Here is a 10678-nt window from a genome sequence, read left to right on the forward strand (position 1 = left end):
TCAAGTTTTCTCCCTTTTTCTTATTTATTAATTTAATTTGATCGATTTTATTTGGAAGAAAAAAAACAAATGAAAATAATAATTAAATAAGATCTTAACAAAAAAAATACATATTTTAGTGCGAACACAAATCAAATTAGTTAACTTAACATGAATTAAACATGCAATCACATTAAAACATTGAAAAATAGGCAATCATTAAAAAACATAGTACCAATAATTTAAAACAAACAAACACACACAAACAATAAACATATACACACACACTTGTATTACACTACAATGATGACTAAACATTAGTACTCTAGAAGGTCAGACCCGGATGGAGATGTTCCACCGAAGAACTGGCCAAACGGAGTAGAAGATCCACCGCCTCCATCCCCTTTTGCTGCTTTTTTTTGCCAAATTTTTTGTTATTTTTTGAGAAAGTATGCATGGAACAATTCATCAACAGACATAGGGTACTCGATCCATAGCATTTTATTTTCTTCTTTTGAAGCCAATAAAGCATTCTTTTCTTTATGATCATCAATGAGTTGTTGTTGATGGGCCTCGACATTCTCCATTGTAGTCATCATTTTCTCACTACATTTGGACATGGTGGTAATATCCTTCGAATAATCTTCATTAGCATGTCATTTGGCTTTCGCTTTTTTTTTTTTTTTTATGTCGATTGGCCGCTGAGAATCCTTGATGAGCTATCTTCATCTAAGTTTACATCAAACCCACATAATCCTGGAAAACGGGTGTTGAGGGAATAGTCAAAGTATGAGGAGTAAAAATTCTTGTGGTTTGATAAGAAACCAGGTAAATCAGCATTGGATGACCTAAAATTCTCCTAGTACTTTAGTGAAAACCAACATGATCCAACCTCCAAGTTGATCCAGATTGCTTAGCTTCATCTAACTTTAAGCATGTGTTAATTGTATGTTAGTTAAACATTAAAATTGAAACTATAACAAAAATATTTGAACAAAAATACTCACAATGTTTTTCTCTGAAGCACCACTTGGCAAATACGTCAACCAAAACTTTGGACAATCTTGCTTATGTAGTTATGTTGGACCATCGATATTGGAGGGCCTTCATAGTACGATGCTCTTTTGATAGGCTAGTGAGTTGCTCGTTGTTACTAGCTGTCACTCGTGACCACAAGTTATCATGTGATTGGTTTGTGCCAATAATAGGATTTTGGGAGATGTTTGGATAAATTTTCACAAAGAGTTTTTCCGCCTCAACTTAGAAACCAGAACCACGTCGAGATGGATTCATTATGCTTGGAGAGAATGAATTAGGGGATGCAAGAATTTTATTATAGCAGGATAGATGGTAGTGGGATAGTGAGAATGGTCTGGATTAGATGGTGGGAATAATTCTATATTTTACTGAATTGTGGACATGACACTTAAATGCTTTATATTTTACTACATTCTCTATATGACAATTCAATGGCTTTAAAGTTTATTGAATTGTGGATATGACAATTCAATATATTTATCGTTTATTGTATTGTGGAAAAGGGCGGATTTACTGTAGGAACAGGCCCCCCCCCAAAAAATTTTAAAAAAAATTAGTCTATATATGATATATATTTTGTATTTAATATATATATTATTTGGCCCCTTCAACATAAATAATCCACGTCTAGAATAATGGCTAAACACTTTCACACAATTGCGCAAGAATCGTGTTCGAGTCTTTCCTTCCTCACTTGTGCTTTTTTTATTTTATTTTACAAAACGAAATTATTGGGCCTTTACAAAAGGCCCAAATTAAAACCTGATATAATAAATTTAAAACCTGAAACTAAATTTTACGAAATTATAAAGGTCCAAATTAAAACCTGATATAATAAATTTAAAACCTGAAACTAAATTTTATAAAACAACAATTATCATATCGGCTTTAGAGTTTGCACAGAAAATTGGTGAAATAAAAATTGGGAGAGAACGTCTGACCGTATTTTCTTGGTTCTAATTCATATCTTTTTATCTCCTCTTTTTAGCTTTCAAATATGAGTACTACTATAAAAATTTATGTTTTTTCTTGGGGTTTATTTTCATATAAAAGTGTGGAGAATAATATAATAATTTGTTGGAGTTATGATATAAAAACAAAAATAAACGTGGGTCAAATACTTTGTGTATTTTATGCATACATACATGACTTTAATTAACCCTCACTTGGACTAATTAATTAATAAACATTAAACGCACATGAAACTATAGAAAAATTAACAAATAAATTGGTGATAGAGAGTGTTTTGTTTAATTTGCTTTCTTTTTTATTTTTTCTTTTAGGTGGGTTTTGTGTTTGTTTTTTTTAAATAAAATTTTTGACATTTAATTTACATATCTGGTTAGTTTTGTGTTTATTAAGTGGAGTTGTGATCTCTATATGGATTTATGCTTGAATGATGTGATTTGGATTGCAAGGTTGAAATTTGGATGAGCTTGGAAAAATTTGAAAAGCTAAATTTGAGTTTTTCATTGTCACAAGGTTAGTGTACTTCAAATGGGAAAATCTATTACACTTGATAATTTTTTTCCAAAATAAGAGAGCAAATGAACCAGATACAAATGATGTTAATTATGACTTCATCAACAAGATCAAATAACAATGATCTTCCATATGAAATTCCTCCTACAAGATTCAAAAATGTAGAAAGTGAGGAGGTTGATCTCAATTTTTTGGAGCGTGATCCAGGATTGCGTCGACAAATTTGGGAATATCATCATAACCAATGAGAAGAGATTCGTAAAACTTATTTGAATCTAAAGGCATATCAACCTATTCTTGGAGAATATCCACTAAATAAAAATATTAAGCACCCTCGAAGATTTCAGTCTGCTTGGTATGAGCAATTTCCTTGGTTGGAGTATTCACTCGCTAAAGATAAGGTACATTGCTTTCCATGTTTTATATTCAACAAGCCATCGGGATGCTCAAAATAAAATGCATTTACTGTTGATGGGGTTTGTAATTGGAATAAAGTTAGAAATGGAAAAGCTTGTGCTTTATTAGCTCATGCAGGGGAAGATAATGTATCTTCAATCCACCGTAATGTTGAAAAGGCATGTGATGATTTGATGAACCAACCACAACATATATCAAGGAGATTTGAAATCTTTATTGGTGAACAAGTTGCAACCAATTGTCTTCGGTTAAAGGCTCACATACATGTGGTACGATTGCTTGCACTTCAGGAAATTCCATTTAGAGGTCATGATGAGAAATCTAGTTCTTTTAATCGTGGTAATTTTCTTGAATTCTTGGATATGCTAACCATGTACAGTGATGATCTTTCAAAGGTGATAGTGTTGTTTTGTTTGCATATTTTAGTGTCATTTTGTTAGTGTTTTGCATGTGTTCTTGTGTCTTTGTTCATGTTTTATTTTAGTTTTGTCTTATGCCATGCATTTAGCTAGATAACATATTCTCATTTCAATGTGTAGGAAATGCCATACTTTGATGAAGAAGTCAGATTTGTTCCAGTGCGCTCGATTGTGCATACTCGTGGGATGGAGCGCGTTCATGAAAGAAGCAAGGCAGTAGGCTCCCCACTTCCCATGCGCTCGATCCTGGAAACTCATAGGATCGAGCGGAAGAATGAATTTTTCAAGGCAGTAAGATCGCAACAAATGACGTGCTCGATCGCACCAACTCGTAGGATCGAGCGCGGCCAAGGAAATTTCAAGACAGAAGGTTGCCCAGATTTGCTGCGCTCGATCTCACCAACTCATAGGATCGAGCGCAAAAGTCTGATCGGGAAAGAATTTGTAATTTTGGAAACTCTTTTATTTTAGACTCTAGTCTTTTATTAAGTCTATTATTCCATTTTGGAGATATTAACACATATATTGTGGACGGCTGGGAACGGGGAGAAACACATTGGCGGCTAGGTTTCTTCTTTTCTTTTCTTAGATTTAATTTTCTTTCATGAATTTTTCTAGAAAATTCATGAATCGTTGTGGCTAATTTTTAGTACTTGGTTGAGGAAGACAAACCCTTGATTTTATTCAAATTGTGAGATTCAGTTTTATTTTGTTTAAATTTCAAATTGCGTATCAAGAGTTGTTTTGGATTGATTGCCATGCTTGTATGTGAGATTTTAGTATTGATCACCTTAGAATTTTGCTATACAATCTAATGCTAAATTAGAATTCAAATCCGTAATTGTTTGAATCAACTGATTTTTGAAGCATTTATGATTAATATTTTCTGCTGTTGAATTTGTTAAATCGTAGGAACAACAATTAAATAGGCTAAATACAATCGCTGGTATTTGTGCAGTCTAGATTCATTAGTTTTACTCATTTGAATGCTGACGTGGATTTAAATCTAATCACTTGTATTGGGTTAATTTATGGGGTAAGGGTTAACTTAGAACGCTGGTGTCTAGTTAACTAAAATTAAAGTGAAACATGAATTAAATTTTCAATGATGAATATTCAATGTGAATTAATTATTTTTAGAAAATCGATGATCGAATGAATAATTTCAAGGGTGTAGTTAATCGATACCAAGTCTCGTTAGTTTATTTGATCTTTCTTATTTTAATTCTTGCATAGTAGTTTTTAAATCCAAAAACCCCCTTTTATTTATTTTTAGTATTTTTAAGAACACACTTAAATTTTACTTTCCTCGTGGAAACGATCCCTACTCACACTACTGCATTATTTGTTTATCTGATTGAGTCGGGTAATTTGGGCGTGACACGATTAAGCGCTGCCAAAAGGCAATTGCGAGAGCTCCAAAGAATGCCAAGTATACAAGTCATGATATTAAAAAATAAATACTTCATGTGCTTTCACTAAGAGTGAAAACTGCAATTCGAGAACAAATTGGAGTTGTCAAGTATTGCATAATTGTTGACAAAGCCCAAGATGAGTCAAAAAGAGAGCAAATGTCTATAGTATTGAGGTTTTTCGATTCTAATGGATTCATTCAAGAACGTTTTTTGGGATTGTTCATGTATCTAATACTGCTGTTTTGACTTTAAAGAATGCTATATATTCTGTTTTGGCTCACTACAATTTGTATGTTCAAAATATTAGAGGCCAAGGTTATGATGGTGCTAGTAATATGAGGGGCAAGTTTAATGGATTACAAGCTTTGATTGTAAAAGATTGCAAAAGTTCTTATTATGTTCATTGTTTTGCTCATCGATTACAATTGGCTTTAGTTGCAGCATCGAAAAATGTGACGCATATTCATCAATTTTTTGATAATTTAATTTTTATAGTTAATATTGTTGGTTCTTCATGTAAACGAAATGATGAATTGAAGAATGACCATGCAGATGATATTGTATATTTAATTGTTATTGATGAACTTGAGATAGGGTGTGGACTTAATCAGAAAGGTACTTTACAGCGAGCTGCTGCTATGCGTTGGAGTTCTCATTTGAGATCATTGGCAGGCCTAATTAAGATGTTCAGTGCAACGTGTACAATATTTCTTAATGTTATGGCGGATGGACTTCCTTCTCAATGAGTAGATGCTACATCTGTTTATGATGAAATGACTTCTTCTAATTTTGTATTTATCTTGCATCTTATGAAGGAGATTATGGGGATCACAGATATCCTTTGTCAGGCTTTACAAAGTAAGTCTCAGGATATAATAAATGCAATTGAGCTTGTATTATCTACCAAGAATTTACTTCAACAGATGAGGGATAACAAGTGGGATGATTTTCTTGTAGAATTGAAGTCCTTTTGTGAAGTTAGAAATATTGATATTCCTGATTTCAATGCTCGGTATATTGATAGATGAGGTCGAGCCCGTCTTCATCAAGACAATTTCACTATTGAGCATCATTATCAGGTAGACCTCTTTTATTCTACGATAGATTCACAGTTGCAAGAAATTAACGGGCTCTTTATTGATGATGCTATGGAGTTGCTCATTTTGAGTAATGCCTTAAATCCTAAAAATGCGGTGGAGTCTTTCAAAATTGCAGACATATGTAAACTAGTTGAAAAATTTTATGAACAAGATTTTACGAGAGATGAAAAAGAGCAATTGGATATTCGGTAGAAACGTTATGAGTATAATGTAGTCAAAGAGTCTGACTATAAAAGTCTTTCGACCAATTCAGAGTTATGTCAATGGTTTGTGAAGACTAACAAATCTGTCACATAAAAACTCACTTTTAGAGTGATCGTACTTGTGCTTACTCTTCTTGTTTCCACTGATACTATAGGACGATCATTTTTTGCGATGAATCTTGTGAAAACAAGGCTTCGGAGAAAAATGGAGGATGATTTTCTACCAGACACATTAATGGTATATAATGAGAAAGAAATTGCTAGAAATGTGAGCATAGAAGCTGTCATTGAAGACTTTGAAAATTTAAAAGAACGTCGAATTCCTTTTAGTTAGAGAATTTTAATTGATACTTAATTGAATAGATCTTTCAAGAAATTTTTGGCTTCTCTCGTTTAGTAATATATGAATATTACCTTTGGGTATTCTATATTTTTATTATTGTATTCTTGTTATTGAAATTTATACGTAAACATATAACAATTGTAGTGACTCTTACCAAGATCACTTACTAAACAGAACTTAGGCATGCAATTAACTTAATTAAATAGTAATCAGAACTAAGCTGTAGAAACCATAAATATTATACAATTCCAAGAAAAGGAATCTGCAAATACCCAAATAGTTATACAACCAAATCGAATACTGTATCAACCAGTACAATAAAATCCTAGGCGAAGCTCCAGTTGGTCAACCACTGCCTAGCCCCTCTTGGATCCACTCGCCTCATCCAGTCGCAAATATGCCCCATGAAATAGGGTGTCCAGATACACAAAGTACGAGACGTGAGCATAAAACGCTCAGCATGAGAGTATGAGTATACATGCATGCAAGTGTACCGCCTACTGACTAGAGGTCAAGAATCAGATAACAAAGACAGACCGGGCCCTGGTATGTAGCACGCTGTGCCGTCGCTTCAGGAGGTGGCTCACATACCGAAAAACCAGTGGATACTCCGGACCCAAATCGATGGAAGTCCATCCACTAACAGGATAGGGTAAAACTCTACTAACAGACATCTCAAAAGAGATAGCTCAAGATGCAAATGTATGCAGCATATAAATCATGCAGTCACATAATACATGCATACTCAGTCAGAATATCTCGAACAGTACTTTCGTACCTCAAATACTAGGCAAGCTCTACCAGCTCTAGGTCCTCGCCTATAATCCACACTACGATGCCAAATGATACTAATATCATTATAGTGCTCTAAAAGCCTTAACTAAACTATTGCATACTCCTAAATATTTTTAGGAAGCAAAAGCTATACCTGCGTCCGTCGTCAGCCCGTTGCTGTCGCTTGCCTCAAAACTAGGCCACAGCTCCGTTATGACGCTTGGATCGCTACGCCACTTCCGGATTCCCAATGGGATGCCTAGAATTCTCTAGATATAAGCTAGAAGACTAAGGAATCGAGAGAAGAGATGTGAATGGTGCATCTGAAAATGAAGTTCGGCACCCCATTTATAGACGGAGTTTGGGCCGTCCGAACCCCACTTCGGAGCCTCCGAACACGTTCGGGCCGTCCGAACTCGACTTCGGGGCATCCGAAGTCCCATCAATACGTCAGCAATGACATCATCTTGCTGACGTAAACAATGACGTAATACTGGATCCCGATCGGGCCGTCCGAACCTGCCGACGGGGCGTCCGAACCGATCCTGGCTTCGGATCGTCCGATCACGTTCGGAGCCTCAGTTCTTCACTTCGGAGCGTCCGAACTCAATTTTTAGTAATAGCAATTAGTTCCTTAATCTCTTTAATTGGTTACGGGCTACTACATTCTCCCCCACTTAAGATATTTCGTCCTCGAAATAAAATCTTAAGTACTGAAACGAAACAACATGCAGAAAAAACTTTTATTCATATGCAAAATTTACAGAGTTCACAACTGAATACAACTCGAAAATGAAATCAAAATAACTCAGGATGTTCTATACGCATCCTGCTTTTGAGCTCCCAAGTAGCTTCTTCAGTGCTTCGGCGCTGCCACTGAACTAAAACCAGAGGAATGACCTTATTCCGCAAGACCTTATCCTTATGATCCAGGATACGAACAGGTCTCTCTACATAAGTAAAATCTCTATCCACCTGAACTTCAGACGACTGCAGAATATGAGACTGATCCGCCACATACCGTCGCAACAGAGATACGTGAAACACGTCATGAATACTGGACAGATACGGTGGCAAAGCTAGACGATAAGCTAGATCGCCAATGCTCTCCAAGATCTCAAATGGACCGATAAATCTAGGAGACAACTTGCCCTTGAGGCCAAATCTGAGAATCCTGCGGAAAGGTGAAACTCTCAGAAACACTTTCTCCTCAAAAACAAACTACAAAGGTCTACGCTTAGTATTAGCATAGCTGGCCTGACGATCCTGTGCAGTCTTAATCCGTTTTTTGATCTGATCAACAACATCTGTTGTCTGCTGGACTAATTCCGGTCCCTCAGCCTGTCTCTCCCCCACTTCTTCCCAAAAGAGTGTAGTACGACAACGTCGCCCGTACAACGCCTCAAAAGGTGTCATCCCAATGCTACTATGATAGCTGTTGTTGTACGCGAACTCAATCAATGACAAATGATCCTGCCAGGCTGAACCAAAATCCATAGTGCACGCTCGAAGCATATCATCCAAAGTATGGATAGTACGCTCTGACTGTCCATCTGTCTCCGGATGATAGGCCGTACTCAAACTAAGAGTAGTGCCCATCGCACGCTGAACACTCCCCCAGAACCTAGAAGTAAACCTGGGGTCTCGATCGCTGATAGTGCTCACAGGCACTCCATGAAGTCGAACGATCTCCTGAATGTACAACCGAGCCATACGATCTACAGAGTACTCTCGGCTATAGGCAATGAAATGCGCTGACTTGGTGAGTCGGTCCACCACAACCCAGATAGCATCACAATTCCTCGAGGATACCGGCAAATGGGTCACAAAATCCATCGTGATAAACTCTCATTTCCACTCAAGAATAGGCAGACTGTGAAGCAAACCTCTAGGTCGTTGGTGTTCTGCCTTGACCTGCTGACAAACCAAGCATTTTGAAACATACTGATACACGTTGCGTTTCATCCCTTTCCACCAAAACCTAGTACGTAGGTCCTTGTACATCTTGTTGCTCCCCGGATGAATACTCAACTTAGTGCGATGTGCCTGAGACAAGATCTCTTCTCGCAACTCTTCATCTTTCGGAATCACAAGCCTACCAGACAAACACAGAAATCCATTTGACTGATAGTGGAATCCAGACGTACTACCCTCGTTGGCTAGACGAGCCAAACGCTGGGTCTTTGAGTCAGACATCTGAGCATCCCGAATCCGCGAATACAAAGCTGGCTCAAATAGTATCGCAAACATCTGGATACTCTGCATACCTTTCTTGTGCTTGAAGGTATACCCTGAAGAACAACACTCCCCGATTTCACTAGACATCGAACAAGTCTGAAGTGCGGATAGTCGCACCTTGAGACTCAAGCTTGTGGTCGGTAAAGATCTCAAATTTCTCGCAATACAGATAATGACACCAGATATTCAAAGCGAACACAATAGCTGCCAACTCCAAATAATGAACTGGATAATTTTCTTCGTGTAACTTCAACTGTCTAGAAGCGTATGCGATCACATTCCCATTCTGAGTCAGAACACATATTAACCCCTGAAGAGAAGCATCTGCATACACCACATACCCTCCAGATCCTGACGGTAATGCCAACACTAGCGCAGAAGTCAACCGCCTCCGAAGCTCACAAAAATTCTCCTCGCACTCTGAGGACCACTCGAAATCAACACCCTTGCGAGTAAGCTGCGTCAAAGGTCGAGCTAGCTGTGAGAAGTTTAGAATGAAGCGAAGATAATATCCTGCTAGATCCAGAAAACTACGGATCTCAGCAACCATTGTTGGACGCGACCAATTAAGCACGACCTCGATCTTGCTCGAATCAACAGAAATCCCCTCCCTGGATATGATATGGCCAAGAAAGACCATTCGATCCATCCAGAACTCACACTTACTTAGTTTGGTGTACAACTACTCATCCCGAAGAGTCTGCAGTACCAACCGCAAGTGAGAAACATGCTCGTCTGCATCACGCGAATATACCAGAATGTTTTCAATGAAAACCACGACAAACTTATCCAAAAACTCCCTGAAAACGTGGTTCATCAGATCCATAAATATAGTCGGTGCATTAGTCAAATCGAAAGGCATCACTAGGAACTCGTAATGCCCATAGCGAGTACGGAATGCAGTCTTGGTTATGTCCTGGTCTCGAACTCTCATCTGATAATGCCCAGATCTCAAGTCAATCTTGGAGTAAATCGAAGTACCTTGCAACTGATCAAACATATCATCAATACGAGGCAAAGAATACTTGTTTTTCACAGTAATTTGGTTCAGCTGCCGATAGTCAATGCACAACCGCATAGACCCATCCTTCTTCTTCACAAAGAGAACAGGAGCTCCCCAAGGAGATATATTAGGACGAATGTACCCCTTGTCCAGAAGATCCTGTAACTGATTCTTCAACTCTCGCATCTCTTACGGAGCCAGACGATATGGTGCTCGAGAAATAGGCGAAGTACCCGGCATCAACTCTATGTCAAACTCGACTTCCCT

At 37.4% G+C, this 10678-nt stretch overlaps 2 protein-coding genes across 2 annotated transcripts; both read left to right on the forward strand.

The window, feature by feature from the left end:
• Positions 1 to 2591: 2591 nt before the first annotated feature.
• On the forward strand, positions 2592 to 5496 carry LOC140877306 (uncharacterized). Its single transcript, XM_073280846.1, has 5 exons — positions 2592 to 2712; positions 2995 to 3074; positions 3171 to 3311; positions 3456 to 3551; positions 5005 to 5496. Exons 1-5 carry the CDS (start codon positions 2592 to 2594, stop codon positions 5494 to 5496), a joined length of 930 nt encoding a protein of 309 aa, XP_073136947.1.
• A 75-nt stretch (positions 5497 to 5571) lies between these two features.
• On the forward strand, positions 5572 to 6387 carry LOC140877308 (uncharacterized). Its single transcript, XM_073280847.1, has 3 exons — positions 5572 to 5727; positions 5830 to 6038; positions 6162 to 6387. The coding sequence occupies exons 1-3, from the start codon at positions 5572 to 5574 to the stop codon at positions 6385 to 6387; spliced, it is 591 nt and encodes a 196-aa protein (XP_073136948.1).
• The last annotated feature ends 4291 nt before the right edge of the window (positions 6388 to 10678 follow it).

This window comes from Henckelia pumila, chromosome 2 (assembly GCF_033568475.1).
Source record: "Henckelia pumila isolate YLH828 chromosome 2, ASM3356847v2, whole genome shotgun sequence".
Classification (NCBI taxonomy): Eukaryota; Viridiplantae; Streptophyta; class Magnoliopsida; order Lamiales; family Gesneriaceae; genus Henckelia; species Henckelia pumila.